The 22,773-nt window shown below is 36.9% G+C and overlaps 1 protein-coding gene and 1 non-coding gene across 2 annotated transcripts in view; both read right to left on the bottom strand.

Annotated features, from left to right (window-relative positions):
- CCDC158 (coiled-coil domain containing 158) overlaps positions 1-22,773 on the bottom strand; it is a 38,460-nt gene that overhangs the window by 7,738 nt on the left and 7,949 nt on the right. The window contains exons 5-17 of the mRNA XM_062574970.1: positions 21,625-21,701; positions 20,550-20,660; positions 18,540-18,654; positions 15,488-15,607; positions 12,804-13,001; positions 11,028-11,510; positions 10,083-10,272; positions 8,943-9,095; positions 8,344-8,456; positions 6,788-6,946; positions 4,850-4,942; positions 3,379-3,504; positions 675-835 (exon numbers count right to left, since the gene is read on the bottom strand). Of these exons, the coding sequence (XP_062430954.1) occupies positions 675-835; positions 3,379-3,504; positions 4,850-4,942; positions 6,788-6,946; positions 8,344-8,456; positions 8,943-9,095; positions 10,083-10,272; positions 11,028-11,510; positions 12,804-13,001; positions 15,488-15,607; positions 18,540-18,654; positions 20,550-20,660; positions 21,625-21,701 (2,099 nt within the window). The remainder of the gene's footprint in view (positions 1-674; positions 836-3,378; positions 3,505-4,849; positions 4,943-6,787; positions 6,947-8,343; positions 8,457-8,942; positions 9,096-10,082; positions 10,273-11,027; positions 11,511-12,803; positions 13,002-15,487; positions 15,608-18,539; positions 18,655-20,549; positions 20,661-21,624; positions 21,702-22,773) is intronic.
- On the bottom strand, positions 13,434-13,507 carry TRNAT-AGU (transfer RNA threonine (anticodon AGU)). Its single transcript has one exon. It is a non-coding gene; the product is annotated as a tRNA-Thr (tRNA).

Genomic DNA, 22,773 nt, shown 5'->3' with positions numbered 1-22,773 from the left:
TAGAAGCTTCTATAGCTTCTCTACTTAAGCTCTCAAAAATTTGCATGTCGATAACATCCAGATCTTTGGTTTACTATGAATAGCTGGTGAAAAGGGGAAATATATATATATATATATATATATGTATATACACACACATACATATATATGAGCAACCTGACACCTATCTGATACATTAAAGAGAAAAGTCATGTTTGAAATAAAAAGATCCTACTGAAAGCCCTTGAATTACATTTTCTGTTACAAAGTGTCTTTATGTCTAGGATTGGAAACATCAGAATTTGTGTTGTATTGATTTTTCAACATAATATACCATTATCATTATCATTTGTATGTTAAGAAACCTGCCTGCTTTCAAGAGAAGAGATATTAACATAACACAGAAAAGCAAGAAAGGAGTTGAAAATTAAAATAAAAGCACAAATGTCTAAAAGCAAAAGAATAAAGACAAATGGTGTAGTCACCTTCTATTTCCCTGACACCTAAAGCGTCTGATGAACCAGGCAAGCAGCCTGACATAGGAGCTGACAAAGCCCTTAGGTAGCTCAAGTTTATTCCTAAACCCAATTTTCCCACAAAAACCCACCCCATACCACTCCTGAAGTGCATGAATAGCCAGACCTTAGTTTCAGGAGGCAATGCAAGTACACAGCACACAACAGAAACACTCTTACACTGTGTTCCTTATGGTTGCTAAAGGTGATGTTCTCCCACCATCACTGTCATTCTTGTGAAGAACTGCAGAAGGGATCTCACTGTCTGAGCTTAGTTCTTGAAGAATCCTCTTTAAATCTCGCAGTGGTTCCTCCTTCAAAATGCCTGGTTTGGGTGGTATCTGAAATAAAATCATTCTGTTATAAAGTTCCATTTTTTAATTCCTATATATATTCATCCAAAGTTACACATGTATTTTTTCCCTCTTTCCTTGACTTAAAATTTGCGAAGTGGTAATTTTCTGGTAATTTTAGTTGTAAATTGGTGGAAGTGAGATCATGGTAACTTGAAAACTGTCAAAATACTCCCTGAACATAATCAGATCCTTTATCTGTTATCTGACAGAATTTTGTAAAGAAACTTATTACTATTAAGTGAGAACACTGGTAAAATCTATATCTTAAATAAATATTACAAACAGTGTAATACTCTAGTGGCAAGGTGAAAAACATTACAATAAGTCTTTAAGTATGAGATGATACACTCTTTTCTCTATTACCTTTTTCAGTACCAGAAATGGATAAACTTCACTTAAATGACAGCTTTGTTTTCTCCTTCTTTATAACGTGTTATTGCAGGTAATACTGACTGAACACTATGCAAACACAGCTTTGAAGACAGAAATACTAATTTCTCAGGGCATTCATTACTGTAACGTCTGAGTTATCTGCAAATACTAACCACCACATTGTCACAGTCCTACACTGAGATGAAGGACAATATTACTCTCATTTTACTGATCAGGACTTGAAGCAAAGGCCTAGTTCAAAAGAATCAATTCTTTCTGAAAAAAATTTCAGGAGGCAAGAACTGGATTTTTCAGAGTACACAGCACTTTATGTGTTCAAAGTACTGCTCCCATTGACTTAAGTCTCATCTGGGGACAGAACTGGCTAGAAACCATTTGCTAACATGTTTGCATGGGGAAAAAAAGGTCAGTTCATCAAAATGGGAATTTCCAATGTTCATATACTAGTTTCAGCAGAACTTAAACCAAGAACAGATCCTCAGCTTCAGAATAGATTGATGCAGTTCTTCTATCCTACATCCCTGGTGAGGATCCGGGCTATTGGCTAAGACAGGATTTGTCTCAAGAGTTGGGGCTGCTTCATGTTGTACAAATAACTAGTGGAAGTGTGCAGTGGAACCTGGAACCAAGCTGATTCAAGAAGACCTTGAATCAAGAGCTTCTAAATCCTGTTTTCTTAACTGTGTTACCACGTAAAAAAACAAACAAACAAACAAAATACAGAGCTTTTTTTCTTCTCTATCCCCAGAAGTATAAATTGTATAACTCAAAGAAAAAATACTGGGAGTACTTGATGCTGTAGGGATTTTACAGAATTAACTATCCTTTGTTCCTTCATGTAAATGTTTGTCACTGCATCAGAAAGGGTAAAATATAAAAAATTTCTAAATACTATCTGCACTAAATTGCAGTATTGCACAGATTTGGGGATAAAATCTGCTGGCTCCCCAGGGTCATTAACTGTACTTGGATTCTGTGAAGGCAGCAGCAATAGGACTGGACCACATATGTAAGTTAAGGGGAAATGGAGGATCTCTTTAGGGAACAGCTGGTGCTGGAGTTCTCTGAGGATCCTATGGCATCTTTATACCTACGAATTAATTATGTACATAACATTGCTTATATTGTCAATACTGTGGAACTTGGGAAGATTTTCTAGATGGACACCTGTCCTGTTCACATCGTAATTCCACCCTAGTGCAAGCTCCGGGTACTCATCACCCTCCCCTCCACACCATGGCTTCTGGCCTGGCTTCTATGGAAAGAAGAGCTGTATGTGCAGGAGGAAAGGACAATGTGAAAGAAGCTTAGGAGAGCAAGAATGTGAGATGTTCCCTAGAGTGCACCTGCCTCTCAGTCTAGACATGCTTTCCCTGTTATTGTACATGGAGACTGATCTAACTTCTATGTGAGCTACATCAGGTCAAGTTTGGAGAGCTATACAAAACTATACAGAAAAAAAAGGTTTTTTTGCAAGAAAGATTTAAGATGATGCTTTCAATGATGAAAAATCAGAACAGCACAAGCATCTAATTTAAATCTAAATGTAAAGACTCAAAAACAAAAGGAAGGAAAGAAGGAAGGAAGGAAGGAAGGAAGGAAAGTGGTATGTCTAATATTAGGACAAAATTGGTCTTAATCCGTGAAAGTGAATTTGGAGAAGAATTCAAATATTTAGAGCTATCACTGGCGAACCACCTGTATGAATATGATGAAATTGATCAGATACTATGTACATGTCTATTTTCACTGCCAAAGATACATGATTTACAAGCAAACTGTCAGCAAAAAAAGAAAAGAGAAACAAAATGTTTAAAAAAGCAATTCCTTCAGTTTTGAGAACTCATAATGTCATTGGTGACAGAGAATAAAATATGAAAGTAAGAAAAATTGCTGATCTACGTAACTTTTTATTGCTTAGTTGTTTTTTAGATACATTTCACAAAGGAAAAAAAGGAAAAATTGCTGAGTCCATAATGTAAGAGAAATACAGGAAAGGATTTAATTTTTATTGCTAGGAATACTCTTTTGGATTCCTCCTACCACCTACTGTCCCATTTATAAATTCCAGGTATTTTTACTCTTTGGAACATCCCTGTTTCATTGCAGTTTCCCAGCTCAAGGCAAGTACTCACATGAGGAACACAGCTGGTCACGTTCAGGGAAGGTGGCACACTAGCGGAGTGCTGGCTGGGAGGGGGCAGTACCTGCCGCTGCTTGCCTGAAGTAGAAGCTGATGAGTAGCCTGGGCCCTGCAGCTCCTGTGGAAGAACATTAGTCACCTAATGTTCTTCTGCAGAAAAGGGGGATATGGACAGCAAGGCCTCTGGAGTAGGGCCTCTTTTTTGCTTACATCTTTTTATAGCACTCAGTTTTCAAAATACACTCTAATATTTATTACATATCCTCAGACATAACCCTTTCAAGTCCTTTAGGGACAGAATTGGATGCAACAATGGTTGTTTCATTTGTTTTCAGGTATTCATCATATGTTCTGGAACCATTCAAGTAGAGGAAGTCTCAGAGTCATTACAAAATTAAACTGTCACATGTTTCTTGTGTGTTCTTTTCCCACTGAGGTGAGAATTTCTCTCATTAGCATGAGACTCTCCACCTTTGCATGGTTCATATGAACTCTCTTTTGCATTATTTATGTAAGTTTGTTTGAATATAACATTTTATTTCCCACTCAAAACTAAAAATCGAGGTCACAGTAAATATAATGGCTTAAAAGAATTATTGAACATTAAAATTAATGAACAAGATTACTGTTTTCAGTGTATCATTAGTTTGTAGTACTAGTTCTACCGTAACTTAATCATCTGTGGTCATCAACAAAGCAAAGAGAAATAAATATCCTGTATTAAACTGAATAGTAAAGATAAGAGATTAGACCAATTCTACCAAGCAGTAGGAATTCTGGACTCACAGAGATACAACCTCTCTCATTAATGCTGTACAGCTCCACAGATACTAATTACATGTCCTTCTGTTTCTCTCACAGGCACTTACTGACTGTATTTGCTTTTCCCTTGCTAACATCTTTGTGTCTTAAAAGTTTATGATTTTTTTTCATGTTTCCTAGCTAATTCACATAAAAAAGCAAGACCAAAAGCCACTGTTCCCAGCCTGCATACAGCTTGAAGTTTGCTGCTTCTGTTTCAGACCTGGAGCAGGGTATGCATGTCCAAAAACTTGTTAGCACTTTCTAATACTTATAGTTGGTCTAATAAAAGACATCATCCATCCCTGTAGGCTTTGCCACTCTAATTCATTTTTTCATAATAATGTTATGTTTCTAGTTTTAATTTGTCTGAAACTGCAAGAAAATGCTGAAGTGTCATTGAAACCAAGAGTGTAGTAGCTGGAGCATATGATCAAATATTCTTACAACTGTTTAATTTTTTATGTCCTTCCAGTATATAGCACTTCAGAGTAATTGAAATTATGGACATTACTTGTGCAGTAAGGAGTTATTCCACGTAAGTAAAGGTTTCAGAATACAAACTTTTGAGAGCATGTTGCAATAAATGGGGTTAGTACTGAAATTAGGATGCAAGGTACATGCACCTGCTTTACGTCTGCACTTATCAATAAAGTACGTACTTTTACATCCAAAGCATGCTGCAGTCTGAAGCGCATAGCTTCTTGTTCCTGGCACTGGATTATGCACTGACATTCTGAAAACTGCATGGATGCCTGTAAAAGAGGACACAACAGGCCTAAATTAATTTTACCAGTTTTCTGTGAGTTATATTTTCTCATGTTTTCCTTTTGATACAGGAAAAAGAATGCACGTATGCAGATATTTTATCTATTGCCAGCAGTATGGAAAGTGCTTTATAGAAGTGTAGGATGACCAGATGCCTTCCTTGATAGGGTTACATGGGTAATAGACTTGTTATATGATCCTAGGAGCAGTAATATGCACACTACAACATCACAGAAGGGCATTAATCCTGTTGGGGACAGTCCTAGACCTACTGAACACTTTGGGGATTAGACAATTCAAGTGTTTTAATAAAGCAAAACCCTACTCAAGGTTTTAAAGTAGATATTTGACAACTTTTGTTGATGTGTCTGTATCTCTACTTCATTATTAAATAGTATTTCTTCTTTAAAATGGTATACTCTGACAAGACATGGCAACTTCTAATAATGTAAGTGTTTTTCATTGAATGCTCATCTGGAAAATTATCAAGAAGAGTAGAAGAAAGCTCAAAGCCAAAGCAGTGAAGCACATTAAAAAAAAGGAGGGGGGGGGAAGGGGGGGTGAGAAAGAGAGATTTTGAGAGAGAGAGAGAGAGAGAGAGAGAGATTTTTAGGGGTCAAACTGCTTTTATCAGTCTAAAAGAATTAATTCTTCAGTATCAGAATAAAACAAGACTTTCTTTTTGTGCTTCTTTGTGACTACCACTGATGGAAGCACCTACTGAGGCACTGTGCATTTATGGTTACAAGTAGCAGCTTTTTGAACGTTTAACTATAGATCACTGTTCATGAGCAAGATGACCAATTATGCTTTATGATGTTTATACAGTGGATAATCTGCAATGGTAGGTACTAACATCCTGTCAGAAGTCACAGTGAAATCTTTAGTAACTTCTGTGAATTGGTATTCAGTGTATCATGTGCGCTAGTTTTCAGTTAACACTGGCCTCCATTGCATCTCAGGATCTCTGTCGGTTGGCTAGTACTGTTCACAACAACTTACATTAAAAGTTAGTTAAGTTTCCAATGTCAAGCATTTAGAGTAGGAAATGCCATGCCTGGGCGATACCAGAGCTATTTTTTCAGGAATGAAGCAATTTATTTTTCTTTATTATTATTTTCAGAAAGAGTGGAACTGTTTTGCCTCAAAACTGTCTTTCCTGTTCATGGCAGACACCATCCATGGAAGTTTATATCCTGAAAAACTAAAAATTCTAAGCATCTGAAAAGGACTCTTGCAGTGGGAAGAGTCCAACAGGTCACTTGTAATTTATGTGCTCGTTAGACCTAGTCCTAAGGCCTCAGTTTAAGAGGTAGGTATGTCAGCAACAGAAAGTTCAATTAGAAAAGGCAAATGCAAAAACATGAGCTACTTAAAAAATTCCTGGGCCCTGGGGGACCCACAACCAACTGATTCAGTCCCCAGAAAGGGCTGGGCACTGACATGTGTGTTGAGTTAGTGTGTGCCCATGCTCAACTCCAGAAGAGCTCTGGACATAATTGTATAGTGTCCTTTCTGGCAGCAACATCCAGGAAAAGGAGTCATACAAGAGCCTGTGCTACTGCCTGGAGGGTTGATCTGCTTTCAATTCCCCCAAATTTCTATTTCTCTGAGCTAGTAAGGAGTAAATCAAGGATTCTCATAATGAAAATAAAAGCATTTTGCCATAAAATTCAGGTGACGGACTTAATCACATTTTTCTCTTTAGGTATTTAGCTTGCAAAACATGTGACTAGAACATAATAAATGCAAACTGGACAAGAAATCAGACATCTTCTCTTCCTAAGAGACCATGGGAAAGCACCCAGCTGTCTTAATGAACTGAAAGCTACCTTATCAAGGGCGGTCTCCATCTTAGATATTTTTTCTTTCAGACGTTTGTCTTGTGACCTCAGGATCTCCAGCTCCCCAGCCATCTTGGTATTTTCTGTTGTAATACAACTCAATTCTTGGCTTAGTTTACTATTTTCTTCTTTGAGATAATGCTTTTCCTGAGTTTAAGGAGATGAAGGACAAAGTATGAGACAAGAATTTATAACTACCTATATTATAAATATTTTTTTTCCTGTGATCTTTGATTTTTGGAAGTTTTGAATGAACCATTCCAGAAGCTTGGCTATTTTATTTTGCAGAAAGACAAGTTTTTTCAACAAGAAGATGAGATCTTACAAAGAATGGCGCAATTGGACTAGCTCTGATGAAGTAATCTCTCAGATTTTAGATCCATTTTCAAGCTGTAATTTTAAGTTCAGGAGTTCATGACCAGGTCAAAGTTCTATATTATACTTTAATGAGGTCTTCCAGTTTAAGACTCCAGAAATTCACCAGAGTCTAAGTACTATGGTAAAGATATTAAGTGGTCCATTGTACACATAAAGGCCACCAAGGCTTCAAGGCTGTTCATGGCCACCAAATATCAGTCCAAACTCATGCAAGTCACAGAAGCCAGAAATGGTAGAGAAGTACAGGTTACAGTGAACAGATAAAAAGATTCTCTGTCATAGAATATGCTAGACAGACCTCAACACACAGAGCTTACAACCAGAGCTGTGAAAGTCAAAAGTAGAAACTATAGCAGGAAAGTTTGCAAAACACTCTTCCCTTGTAAATAGATGATTGTATCCCCACATAAACAACAAAGCTTACAAAGACATAAAATCAAGTTGTTGTATCGCATAGATCAAATGTATTATTTGCCAAATAGAACAACTGATTGCCATTGGGAACAATAAGCTCTAATCATCTCTGGATGGATCTTCCAGCTAGGAAACAGTATATTGTAAGGCTATGTAGCTGCAAAACATTTAATAAAGATGATTGTGTTGAGACATTGTGGTCTGGGAAATACTTTCAGATTTGCCAGGATTAAGAGCAGAACCTACAGTAAAGGTATCTGGAGAGTTACACTGAAAACATAGCATTTCCTAATGTTTCAAATACAGATTCAAAACAGAATCAGATTTTATGATACAAACTGATTTCAATAGGCCTACATCAGATGAGAAATTAGCTCACTGTCTCAAATTTGTCTCAAAGAAAACAAAGGGAAACGCTATGGGTCAAATTCAGAAGGATACAGAGTGCATTAGTTAAAACATTTTAAAAGGTCTGAGGTTAAGAGCATGAATCTCATTGACACTTGTACTGTTCTTTCAGAGAAAACAAATGTTAATGAGAACCTGGCTCTGTGTCTGTGGGAGTCTGATTTACATTGTGGACACATTCCTTGTACTATCTATGCTAGCAGGAAGCAAAAGGAAGGTGCCCATTACACCAAGTAATACTCCCTTTGTTACTCCTTGGGCTAAATATGCTTTTGGCCCTACGTCTCTCCAAAAAGCAATGTCTCTAAATATAGTTAAATACTTTTACTTGGAGCTTTTGTGACCTTAGCTGCATTTGTCATTGCCTCTTCCAAGAATTTAATCTTGCTCTGTAATGCATCTATCTGTCCTCTCTTGGCTGTGATTTGCTTCTGCATTCCCATTGCAACTTTCATAGCTGTAAAAGAATAAGGTTCCCAACTGTTAATTCTCAGTAAGCAACATTGACTATGCATTCTGAGCTCTGAAGAAAGACTCTGGAAGTCAGTTATCAGCAATACACCAAGGCAAATATGCTGAATCAGGACACCATTGTCAGCAAATATCAGCAAACCATTTTTTAGGCTCCACAAAAGTTTTGCCGAAGGTGGTAGTACAAGGCTCACGCCACATACGAGACAAGAAGAGGGTGCTCCCTCGAAGTCTAAATAAAGATCTCATGAGAAAATTCAGCACATAGTCCAAGTTTTAAAATATGTAGTAAATGGTAGAATATGTCTGCATGTGCAACTTTTTTTTAATTATTATTATTATTTTATTTCACAGAGTATCTGGAATATCATTAACCTCTATTGAGATTACTTTTACTTATAAATTTTATCAATACTTATAAAAATCTTCTTGTTTAAAAGACAAATAGGTGGGAAGTTCTTTCCTTAATTACCATGGCCATCAGACCCTTCCATAGTCTTTAGAGCAGCTCTGGTCTGATCCAGTTCAGCTTTGGCAGATTTCAACTGCATTTTCAGTTTCTTTGCAGTATTTTCCATCTCTTCAGTTTTATCTCGGTAATTCCTCTTCAAATCTTCATATTCCTCTGATGAGTGTAAGTAAAGATAGAAATCACAGTGGACAAAAGTTATCATTCTTGTAGACAAAGACTGCTAGCTTGTTACCTGCTTCTTTAAGGGAATATTAGATATGCAAATAGCTAAGACCTAGAGCAAGTAATAACCATTGCTAACAAATATAGAAGCTGTAGTTCAGCGTAGTTCAGCATGTCAGCAGAAGCTTCTGTTTCACTAGAAAAAATAGTATGTTCTTCAATTGCTCCCCAAGGCAATAGTTCAACAAGGTGATATAAATCCACATTTCCGATTCCCCCTACTATAACAAATTGCACATAGTGAAGGGTAAAGCCACTGATGAGAGACAGCATTTTGTCCACATCATTCTCTCCAGCCTCATTATGTGCCTGATATAGGTCCGAACTGATCCCATTTCCCACTCAGCTATCCCCCGCTCTGCTTCTCAGCTATGTTTCTTATATATCTCTCCAATTCTTCTCACATCATTCGTATAGTTATGGACTCTTGCACTGCAACTGCATCAACAGTTTGGCTGCGAAGGTTATGTGCTCTGATAAACCTTTCTCATACCTCACTCACTTGGCTAGTACCATAAAGCCTAAGGAAGACCTTCTGTGTAAAATTATATTATCTGTTTAATTCTTATAAAACTGATGAGTTTAGAAGTGTGGCTGTGTATTGAGCATGACTGTGAAGCAACAGATGTCACCAGCGGGTACTTTATAAGAGTATGGGCTCTAGAGAAAGTAATTTAAGCAATTACTATTTTTGCACAGGGTGGATAGAGATTGCCATAAGGATTGTATCTGTCATTCTGTGCCAGAATCCCAAACCATGACTTAGCTCTCCAAAGCAATCTGACCATCACATGCTGACAGGGAACCTTCTGATGTACTTGCAGCCATATTTGGATTCAGTAAGAAAGCTGTTCTTCTATTTTTAACATCAGCCTGATTTAGCAGCTATCTGAGCTGAGCTAAGCTGAGGCTCCTTACCTGCAAGGCCAGCTAGCTCACTGCGATTGGCTTTCAGTTCGTTCATTAGCTGGTCTTTTTCCAGTTTCATATCTTTCACTGCATGGAGCCTCTCAGTGCATGTGTTCACCAGTTTAACCTTTTCCAGTTCCAGCTCACTCAGTCTGGCCTCCATTTCAAGTATTCTGGCTTCTTTCTCCTCTTTTACAATCTATTTATACAAAAGAAACCCACAATAATTATGTGAAATATGTAAAAATACATAAATTAACAACAAAGCTGTGCAGACATCATCATTACTTTAAATCTCATTTGTCAGAGAACAATTTGAGGGAAGAAAGAGTAATATAGTAAAGACACAAATTACTTGAATATTGTTAATCCAGGCAAAAAGAGTGTAATAGAACCTGAACTGATGGCTTTAGAACAGGCGTATCATGCCAGGTGTATAATAAAGAATGATTTCCATCCTTTTGCAGCACTGCCTCTATATTCATTCCTAATACTCAATTATCCTCTCACAGAAGAGAACCAAATTCTCTGTCTGAAGTAAAAATTTTCTGAAGTTGCTGACTTAAGACTACCATATAATGTGATTCTTGTCTGAGAAATAACCAGTTATAAATAGTGTCCTCAGACTGGAATTCTCCATACTCAGTGCATTTTATTTCTTAGTAATACTTTATATTTCTTGTCCTGTTACTCATGTGGACCATTGCATCACTGAGGACAGTATGCTACATTCCAGCTCTCATAAACCTTTTGGCAACTGCTTTGTACAAATAGATTTTTCCATTGCTGATGGTCATGTGATAGTATCATCCTTATCTATCCACTATCTACTAATGTTGTTAGGATTCAAGGTGCGTTGTCTGACCTGATTGAAAACTATACAGTGTTAATATATGGACATAAAAAGCAAATGAACTGTCTTAAAGTGACATAAATACAGTAACATCTACAGACCTTAAGTTCCTGTACTTCTAGTTTCCAGTCATTGATTTCTTTTATAAGCTGAGACTTCTCAACTTCCATTGCTCCAGCAGTGCGACTGTGCTGGCCCACAATCTGGGTCATGTTGTCAATTTGCTTTTGGAAGATTCCAATAATCCTTTCTTTTTCTACCACCTGCAGTTTCAGTGTGTCACACTCTGACTGCACATTGCGTAAACGATCTTCTTCTTTCTTTAGGTGCTGAAGCTCCTGCATCCTACTGCCGACTTGTGAACGTAGCTTCTTGATTTCCTTATTGGTAATGTCAGTGGCTCTCTCTTTCTCCTGCAGGCAGGCTGTCAAATTTGAAACTGTTCTCTCGGCAGCCTCCAAATTCATCTCTTTGGCCGTAAGATCTTCCTTAACTTTACGGAGTGTCTCTTTGGTTGACTCCAGCTGGGCAGTCAGGGAAGAGACTCTTTCAATGCTTTCATTTTTCTCCTTAATTGCAGCCATCTGAACAAAAGCAATGAAACTGTCAACCAACAAAAATGTTTATTTCTACCTTCAGAATTTCCTCTCCCCTCCTGGTTTTCTATACTTCATCTTAAACATCTAACAGTCTTACAGAAAAACTATGTTGGCATAGTCAGATCTACAATGACTGTATGATTCTTCTGTTTTTCCTTCCCCTTTCCCTGCCTGATAAAGTACTGCTTGCAATAGATATATTTTGAATTACAGAAAATGAAACATGTTAGAGTGATGCAAAAATAAAGAACAAAATAGCAGTACTGTACAGTACTGTACAGAATTCTGAGGAGTTGGGCTAAAGATTAAAACTCAACTGCACTGTAAGTTGTAAATGTTTTGTGTACATGGTTAATTTATCACTGATTTTATTACTGAGGCAACAATGCACATTTATGACACCATTATGACACAAATGTTGTGACTCTGGAATTGCTAACAGTACAGACTAGAAGCAGTAGAAAAGAATGAACACCATAGTATGAAGATTTGAAGTGGAAAATAATGGCTTGGGAAAGTGTAGAAGGTACATGCAAAGTAGCACAAGGCCAGTGATTTGACAGATGACAAAAGAAGCAATATGACTTGATCTTTTCTCATAATTCAAAGTAGCTAGCAAAACTGCCAGTGAGTTACTTAATTATAGCTCATTTTTGAGGGGCTGAGGTCTTGAAGAAGCTTCAGAGATCGGACGATGGTTCAATGTCTAGGAGGTTACTTTGACGGTAGTAGTTCTTTCTAACAAAAGATTCCATTCAGCTTAAAATTTGGGTTATAGATATAAATATCATTATGTTCTCATTAAGCATTTCATAAAGTAGAGCAATTATGAAGGCCTTTAATCTACTCGTTACTCTTACAGAAGTGCTCCCTACTGAAAATACTGCCTCGAACAGTTTGTTTGTTTCTTTTGGCAGCCTCAAGCTTTTTGTAGATTTTTAAAAAATGTTATTTTGGAAGTTTACAATCAAAGCAAATACATTATCAACAGAATATTCATTTTGTCATGAATCTTATGTCACTGACAAAAATAAAATTTAAAAATAATGCTTCTACTGCAGCATCAGTGAACACAGATCAAGACTAGATAGGATAGATTATCAGACAGAATATGCAAACTATGCCTGTCCTACAATCATGTATTTGGTTGGAAAACTTTGGCACATTGGCTGCAGAAGTCTCCCAATCACAACCCATAATGTTGCAGCTCTGACTGAACTACAGCCCCCATCATTATTTTGTATCCAGAACACCACAATGCTGCAGTTGCTCACAAACCTGGCACTCCATTTGTTCCTGACATTCGATCCTCATTGCCTTCACTGTATTTTCCATGTGCTGCAATTCCATGTTCTTGGTGTCTAGTTCTCTCCTCAGATGGTCAATTGTGATGCTGTTGCCTCTATCCCGATCCCAAAGTCTCTTGTTCTGCTCTTTTTCTAGACTTAGTTCTATCTCTTTTTTGTGTAGTTCAGTCTATGAGAAATTACAGTCATCTCACTCCTTGAATCATATTTTGTTTTTTTCATCTTTCTTCTTAACACTAGCAACGTTCAGTTACACAGCTGCATATCTAAATAGGGATTACTGCATGGATTTACACATAACAGAAGACAAGAGTATTGACTGAACAAGTTTGACACCTCCTACACATGCTTTCTTAAAACAAAACAGTACCTTTCAACTTTATCTGCTTTACATCATAGAATCACACAAAATCACAGAATGTCTGAGGTTGGAAGGGACCTCTGGAGATCATCTAGTCCAACGCCCCTGCTCAAGCAGAGTCACCTAGAGCAGGTTAGACAGGATCGCATCCAGGCAGGTTTTGAATGTCTCCAAAGAAGGAGACTCCACAACCTCTCTGGGCAACCTGTGCCAGTGCTCTGTCAAAACAGTCCCCAGCCCAGGCACCACTGGGAGTCGAACCCAGGATCTCCTGTTTACTAGACAGGCGCTTTAACCAGCTAAGCCATGGCACCGTGCTAGAGGGCAGTTGCTGTGTCCTCTTGAAGCTCTCTCCTCTCCAGGCTGAACAAGCCCTTTTCTCTCAAGTTCTCCTCAAAGGGCAAGTGCTCCAGCCCAGACTATCCTGATAGCCTTCTGCTGAACTTGCTGTAGTGTACTGATTTCTTTCCTATATGAGCGGGTCCAAATCAGCTATAGTAATCTAGACTTGGCCTAAAAAGTGCTGAGCAGAGGGTGAAAGTCATTTCCTTCACTCTACTGGCTACACTCCTATTAGCATAGCCCAGGATACTGTAAGCCTTCTTTCTTGCCTAAGGATGAACTTTTACTTCACATTTAACCTATCATCAGCCAGGACCTCCAAGTCCTTTTCTAGAGAGTTACTATCAGACACTCATTCTCCACCTTGTATTTGATGCATGGGGTCATCTGTTCCAGGTGCATAACTTTTTGTTTGTCCATGCTGAATTTTATGAGGTTCCTTTCAGCCAATTTTTCCAGCCTGTCAAGGTCCCCCTGAATGGTGGCTCTGCTTTCATATATACCAACCATACTCTGTAATTTGGTATCATCCACAAAGTTGATATTGCTACTACAATTATATTGAAGCATATAACACTGCCACACGGAAGTCTTTGATGTCATTTATATCTATCCTGAAAATCAATATAAGCAGTGAAATAAAAAGAGATTATATTCTATCAACATTAAATGAACAACAATAAAGCATTACAGAGTATACCAAGGAAGCCTTCTCAAGTAAATATCCATCCTTTACCACTAATGAGAATTGTTCATTCCTTGCTTGATTACATACAGTAATTTGGTACGTGTTCTCCAGATCTTAAATCTTTCCTATCTCAAATAGTATATGTACTAATATGTATAATAATAATGTACCAGTAGTACATAATTAAAATTATGAATTATAATTAGAAATGAAAATAAGACTAAAAACACTGTCACCCACATTTTATAGTTACTAATTACAAAAATATGAATTAAGAATTGGCCAAACGTAATTGTGAATAGACATTTCTGCTGCAAATAACTTTTGCTATTATTTTGGAAGTTGAGACTATCCATATATGGTTAGAGAATGGAAAGCTCAGAGAATGGAAATACAAAGTGAAGGCACTGAAACAAATGAGATCCTAAAATTAGAATTCCTAGCTTTCGATTATACAATGATTATTCTGACTCCAGTCTTCACTACAGCTATGTACAATCTATAGGAAAAGATTTACTTAACATACTTCTCATTAGAAGAATATCATACTGAATGAAATCATTTCAGCTGCTCTTTCAGAAGCACCATGACACTAATTAAGCAAACAGACTTAATGAAACCACACAAACTAATCTCCCAAAATTCAGTCATTAAAGTATAATCTTATGTAAATAAGGAGAATAATAAGGGTGATTATAATGCCAGTGGTGATGAAACCATTTGTGTATGGCAAAATTTCTACACTACATATTCAATTAGTGAATATTCTTAATCAATCACAAAAGAATGTTTAAAGCTGTTAATGAAAATCTTGTATATGTCTTACAAAATATGTGTAAAAGGACCAAGATTCCTTAACAAAGGGATTTGAACTGTGGGGTTAAAGTGAAGGCAGATGAGGTCTTTAATATGATTTGTATACTTTCAAGGATTTTGAGCCTCTGACAAAATTAATCTTAATTCTCATTTTTTCCATATTTCTGATGGAAAAGGCTTTGGGGAGATCTTCTTCACAGCTAATTCAAATTTATAATGAAAGTTCAGTCTCAAACCTAATTACAACCAACAACCAGGAAATGTTTGGGAGGTTGGACTAGATGATCTCCAGAGGCCCATTCCAACCTTACTGATTGTGTGATGACTGATTGTGTGTGATAGAGAGGCTACCACACCTATAAACCAAGCAATGTACAAGCCAGAACATCAACAGAAAGGAGAGGCTTTTAAAAAGCAAGATTTTTTCAATGTTATCATTTGATCTTACCAACAGCTGATGAAGCTGGTCATCCAGATTTCCAGATTCTTGGCTGTATTGATCCCGTTCTGTCTGAGCTTCTGCTATCTCAGAACGAGCTAGGTGCAACTGCTTTTCAAGATCTTCTACCTAAAATAAAAGCACAAATAAAAGCAATCCAACACCTCAAGGTAATTATTTTAATATGTTTTACTTCAAAAGGTAGCTCTGCTTCTTTTTAATGCTACTCAAAAGAAGTCCACATGTCTTTTGACTGAATAGAGTTGTTCTGTAGGTATATTCAGAATTATGTTGTCTTATTTCAGCGATTAAGCCCAGTTTCATTGCAGAGCTCAGGTTCATGAGTTTGATTCTACCCTAACCCAAACCTCATCAAAAATTCCTACACTGTAAATATGAAATTTTATGCATCATCAGCACAATGGTGGAAAAAGCTTTAGCAAAAATATTCAAGCTCTTAACCTGGTTTGCAGTATTAGCAGCTAGAAAAGCCAACACAGTCTATATATATAAGCAAACTGCCATTGACATGGAGTCCTTAGGAGAAAACATATTAAATCCCTTGCAGTGCTATTCTAATAATCACTTTAAGATCCAAAATCTCTGTTTTGGCCAACACCAAAACCTGGGCTTTTTTTTCTACTTCTTTAAGAATGTTTCTTCAACATATAACAAAAGTAATACATCTCTTCCCCTTCTCTTCCTCCACAGCGTCTGGCAGTGACATTGTTAAGAGATGTGAATGAGATGATAGGCCAGTTTACAACTCTTTCTAATAAAGAGAAAAATATTAATAGTGGCCTATCCAAACAGAACATTTACTGTTAAATATGTACATTTATATTCACAAATAAGTATCAGGTTTTCTGAATGCTTAAAGTATCTGTTATCAACAACTCACGCTGGGTTTAATTTTCACATCTTCTCTTGAAAATTTTAGTTGGTAAGGTATTTTCCTACCAGAGAAGCTGTGGAGAAATGGTTTTTGTAAAAGAGAGAAATACAACTGCAAAAGCTTCATTTAGATTCTCTCCCACTCCTCCCTGGGAATGATTCCACAGAGTAGCCTTAGATCAGATGTTCTTCACCTATCAACTTGTCTCTCACTAAAGTCTAGCTTAGTAATTCAATATACTGTACTTCCTATCTGAAAGCAAATTTATATTGATGGACTAAATAGTATATCCTTTGTAGACATATGAAATTGACTTTTCTTTGAGTCAATATGCTGTGAAATACAACCTATAATTGATACCATAGTTTCCAATTTTATATCTGCTATGACTTAAACATTTTGAAAAGGCAGATGTCTAAGGTATATACAGCACAGTTGTGGTTACACTTATATGATATGCTCTTACGCAGTATACTGCATGATTTAAATCAAAAGACCTTAGATAGACCTACATGAAAACCACAGCATAAATTGTACTTCTCCTTAAGGATGAAGCATAGCAGAGATTAGTTTACAAATTCACAATACTTTGGTTGTGATGCTGTGAAAAGTCACTTTTGAAATTGACTAGTGTGAATTTTGGTGTATGTAAATCAATGGAATTGGTAAAAGTGAAAACTATTGAAGGGATAAAAGGCAATGTCTTTCCTGCTCTGCTTTATAGTCCAAGTATGTGCACACCACAACTCCACACCTGACCTGCCACATCCATACCATTCCATTCCCAGACCTTTTTGGATCAGAGAATATCAGTTCTGTCAAACCACACAGCATTCTGTGGCCTGAACTTTCCAATAGTATGTAGGAGAAGGCTGCCTAAATCCTCCTGACTTGTAATCTAAGATGGGTTTGGATCCACCAAGCATTTCTGCATGAGTCAGCTCCACTAATTTTAAAGGGACAGCAACTATTTTTGTATCATCTTCTAAGAAAAATGCGAATTATCCTTTATCAGTCATGAAAAAAGAATTAAAGTTATTCAAATTGTTGATAAAACTGGAGTGAATGAGAAAATGTAAATTATATGGAACAGGAGATAAACGCTGTGATTAGTGACCTGGAGTTATCTGCTATTGTAAAAGGGTAAATTGTCCTGGGCAAATGTGCTTATTCTAATAGTTGCTGAAGAGCATGGGGGATATCTAGTAGGCAACTGCATAGTAGTCCTCTGCTGTCGTTGTGCTCTTATGGTTCACTTATCGACCCTCAGCAAAGCAGGGCTAACAGGCATGCCCCAGTCCTCAAGTACTCAAAACTGGTAGTAGCCCTTTCTGAGTAAAGCCTCAAACTTCTGAGTGAGCCCACAAGATGAATGTTTTCGTTTTAGGAAAGTGTCCTCAAATTAATCTTTCAATTCTCTTGCTGTTCTCACTGCAAAAAGGCAGACTTTAGCCTTTGCATTTTCTCAAAAGAAAGATTCCAAGAAAGGGAGAGATTCTGTGATGGGATTGTATGAAGTTCTCTCAATTTATCTGCAGTAATTCCATGCTGTACCACACAGAAAAAAAGTTGGTCTCTAGGGAAAAGTGTAGTTAAAAGAAAAAAAAAGGATAATTTATTGAGAATGTTTTCTAATGGGATAAAAAAAAAGTTCAAATACACAAATGTTCACCAGCCTGTTTTGCTTGTTATTGTATCCTTATAATAACAATTCTGTGGATTTCGGTGAATGTTAGATTCTCACTCTGGATTATCTCTTGGCCTCTGCACTTACCAAGACAAACTTATCAGGGAACTTTTATTGGTGCTACAACTCAGATAAGAAGCTATTTTTATTGTTGATATATTCTTTAGTGGTAGAGTGGAACAATGTCCACTATATGACATCTGTAATATAGAATCCTTTCTTCTGTATTCCCAAAAGGTATCATTTATGGTATGCTTTCAATGCATTCTGTACAACTATTCCATGCAAGAGAAACCTTGTTTGTTCTTAAAAATAATACAGATTTATGGAGTCAGAGATAACATGACTTATCTTTTCATCTACCCAGTTTTTCCGAAGCAATGCCTTGCAAAAAGGCTTTCCTTAACTATCCAGAACATTTCACATATGTATACATCCAGTTTAGCTAGCACTAATCCTAACCAAGAATCCACACGCACCTTATGTTCGTACATCTTCTTAACTTCACGTAATTCAGAACGCAACTGACAAACAGTAGATTCCAGTTGACTAACTTGATGCGCATGCATTGAATTTCGGCTTCTTGTTTGTTCTCTAGGAAATATTTTAAATGAAGAAATTAAAAAACTGTAAGAAGCATGAAAGCTTAAAATATTTGTGGGTGTTCTTAGATTAATCAATATGATCACTGAAATGCACTTTTTAAAAATGTTATCGTCATTCACAATGGAATCACATAAAAATCATACCTTCTTATTGAACAGATTTGCTCAGAGTTTTCTCACAGAAAACTACATAAAATGAAGTCTTAATGCTTTTTATTCCTGATGATGACTCATTTATCATCAAGTAGGTTCTAAGAAAGCTGTTTTCAGATGCACCTCAACTACTGCACAAGTAGAAATGAGTAGCATTTTGCTATCAGCTATTCAATCTCAATTACTCAAGTCAGAGATAATGCATACTGATATCCAAATCCCATCTTAAATCTGCAACAGTACAACGCATATCTTTGTCTTTTAACTGGCAAATTGAGCACTGAATCCCAGGTCATCAAGTAGTTGGTGAGAATTATAATGCTGTTTTATTCTCATTCAGTTATTGGCAATGTCAACAGTAACAAAAGATGTATTTTTCCCCACATGTAAATCACTCTTTACAATTACCATTCACTACTATTTGTACCTGTACAAAACAGCACAACTGTTTATCTGTTCTTGTTTATTATTCAGTTGATAATATTGCTGGAAATAAATTTTGTATCTGAGACCACCAAACACCCAGAAGGCAAAGGCTATGGTGCAATGTGGGCATCCAATACTGCCCACTACCACAGTTCTTAGTTTATAGCTCATTTTGCAGTTCTTTTGCCTGAGCAATTCAAAAGCAACTTTGCAAGTCAGCTAAAAGGAAGTACGTAATTTTCATCACAGCTACTAAGAACTTATTTCCATACTGAAAATTTTGATGAAAACAAAAGTTGGAATTCCTCCTTTATTTTTTTCCACAGAAGATGATTAACTTTTTATGAAGAATCACAGCTCAAAATGCTTTGGTTTGAAAATGCTCCAGTAGAAGGACAGCAAGTACCTGAAAAGCCCAGTCTCCCCAAATGCTGGGTCACACCCAATGTCTACTGGAACTCCCTCATGGTCAGTGTTTTGGATATGAATTCCTGCCTGAGAGAGAGATCATCTGTCTCTACCGTCCATTCTATGTGGGAAAAGGGGATTATGAGGAAACCAACTAATTGTAAGATCAATGAATCAGAATAATTTAAAAAATAATTTTGATTTTCAGACAAAATACTTGCTTTTTCCCTGGGTGTTTTGATTTAAAACTCAAATTCTCTACAGAAATAAGACATTTCCCCGCCAAAAAAATGCTTAAAAAGCAGGACAGTTGCTTTTAATAATTTCATGTTTTAGCCATATTCTTAACATCACTTTGCAGGTTCAGAAACTACAGCAAACTGAATGGTCGGGTGTTGCGCCACAGCAATGCATTGTTTCAGAAGCAGCACTTCAAGCTTTGTGTTTACATGGTGCCTCAAGTGCTGGATCTTGAATGAAGGGTGGCCACATGCTCTGCAGAAAACTATTCACAATTCAGATTCCAGAGATTCATCATTCAAAAAGCTGGTGATAAAACAGAGCCAAGGCCTCAAGACACAGTTTGAACTTCAAGTGACTTTGCTGGACTTGCTCTGCTTCTTAACTACAGCGGTTCAAGAAAAGATTTAGTCCCCAAGTCTCCTGATTCTCAGAATTTGCTTAAAGTGTAACTATTTTCCATTTCATTAATTTAGCATGGTTTGGGGGGCTTTTTGTTTGTTTCTATTTTTCCATTCCACAGTTCATTCTAAAACAAAGACACTAAGAAACCAAGAGAACAGGGCAGAGTACACTAGCAATGTAAACTTTTTCTCAAATTAAGGTTACCCTTAATATTTTCTATACTTTCTTAACATTTTCTATTAAGAAACATACTGAATGATCTCCATCTGGCTTTGGATACTATTTGCATGGCTGCATGCACTGTTAGCCTTTTCAGTTAGTGCTGCCACCTCCTGTTCATGTTCACTTACTAGCTGCTCAACCCTGTTTTAAAAAGAAAATACTGGTTATAATTTTAGTCATGTCAGGTAATAACTTAATAACTCTTCCACGGAACAGATAGTGATATTTTTTCAATAGTCAGAAATGTAATGATTTTGATGGTTTATTGTGGATGAAATACAAGATATCAAGTTATTCACCCCTTTCTTCATAATGCAGGTGGATAGTTGGGGAAATTGAAATTCTTAAAGAAGGAAGGACAAAGTTCTGAACTAAATTAGCAAGAGAAAATACTGATGGAACCACACAAGTGATTCAATAAACTTCATTCTTTTTATTTAATAATGGAAATACTCTCCAAACAAGTTCCAATGATCTACCTAAGCATAAGTTCCTAGCTACACTAACAAAAGTAAGGTACACCAATATTCATGACCAAGAAGCACATCAGGAAGTCATGAGATCACATCTGGTGAGCTTGGCCTCCCCAGTGCAGATGACCAAGTACTCTTTCAGACTCAGAGGCATGGGGCCTCTAATTCTGGTGAAAATGTCCAACCAAGCCTTGAGCAATGACTGAAGAATACTCTAATGCCTTAAATGACTCTACCACCATGCAAGATTATCTTCATACTCTTGGGACATTGAAAAAAAAAGTGCTATGTGCATATTAAAACTCAGGAAAAAAAATCTACTACAACACACTGTGACCCTTTCCATCCAGATTCTTCTGGTTTCTTTTTAATTCATTCATTCATTTTATTTATTTTTGTTTTTAGGAAGTAACTATGACTGAAAAGAAACAGCCTGGAAGGAAACAGTACCAGGAAGTCATGAGCAAATAAACTGTTAGAATCAGAACAATTAAGGCCTCCAAAACAGTATTGATTGTGCAGCTTCACCACTGCACTATAATGTTGTCATCATCAAAGAAGAATCATGTGTGGAAAATGCAAAAAAAAACCTGTCTCTACGCTCTATGAATAAATAAATGAAGAACAGGTACCTATTTTGATGTTGCTGAAGCAGAAGTTCTGTTTTGGTCTGTGAATCTTTTTTCAGTGACTCTAGTTCTTCTTCCACCTATTGTAAACAGATAACAATGCTAACCCCTGAAGAAAACACAGTCTAAACAGCAGCTTGCAAAGTAGTAACCTACCTTTTGCTTCTGCCTTGAACAGTGAAAATGTGCACAAGACAGGTTAAATTCCAGCCATAAACCTAGATCAAGCTAGTGACAGTGGAGAAGCCTAGCATTCCAGCATTTGCCTTCTTAACTGTGAAAGTAATTTTTTTGCCCTTAATGCCTGGATGTATTTGTGCTTTTCCAGGACTTGCACATTTTCTTTTGAGAATCATGTGATCTCCTGTGCATATGCTGCACAGCTACAGCATGTACACACTGAGGGTATCTTGGATTTTTGTATGAAAAGCAGCTCTTGATTAAAACACCGGACCTTTTAGACAAACAATATTTATTACATGTTGAGAAATCCAAGATTAAGTTATCCTCTGGACAATATTTCTGGACAAAAAAAAGGAAGAGTTTTTGAGGGAAAACCAGGATGGGACAAGATGGTATACCTTAACTCAGTCATCTCTGTTTGTCATGTGGAGATAAGATATAATCCAGGCTCTCACTGCTTCTCTTCCTCAGGATAGGGTGGACTGCAGTACTAGCTGTTTGCACCTACAACACTAGACTCCTCTTTCATCTAGCTCTCCAAAGAGATGTGTAAAAGAAGTGGGACTCACTATGCCTTCTAAGACTGACTTCATTAAAGAAAAAAGAGGGTTCTTACGTTAATCATCTTGAATTAAAATCCTAGTGAAATCCAAGCACATCACAGTTTTTGTGTAAGGATTAGCTCTTAGCACCATTCAATGATTTATAATTACTAATACTGATCATCTGTAGCACTGTAACTTGTTAGGGGGTCTCTCTGTGAGAAGGAACTTAGTAGATTTCATGTGGCACAAACAGAAATAAAAGAACTCATCTTCCTCAAAAAGCATCACACTGACAGTTAAAATATTCTTTGTATTCAGGAGGGTTTTTGATCAAGCCAATTAACTTGAGTTGATGATGGCCAATTTTGCGTAAGTGTTAGCGAAATCTTTCCTGTACCAGTCAGATGGTCTGGTATGTTTGGCT

Source organism: Rhea pennata, chromosome 4 (assembly GCF_028389875.1).
Source record: "Rhea pennata isolate bPtePen1 chromosome 4, bPtePen1.pri, whole genome shotgun sequence".
Classification (NCBI taxonomy): domain Eukaryota; kingdom Metazoa; phylum Chordata; class Aves; order Rheiformes; family Rheidae; genus Rhea; species Rhea pennata.
The sequence above is the reverse complement of the archived record's forward strand: the minus strand, read 5'-3'. Positions and strand labels throughout refer to the sequence as shown.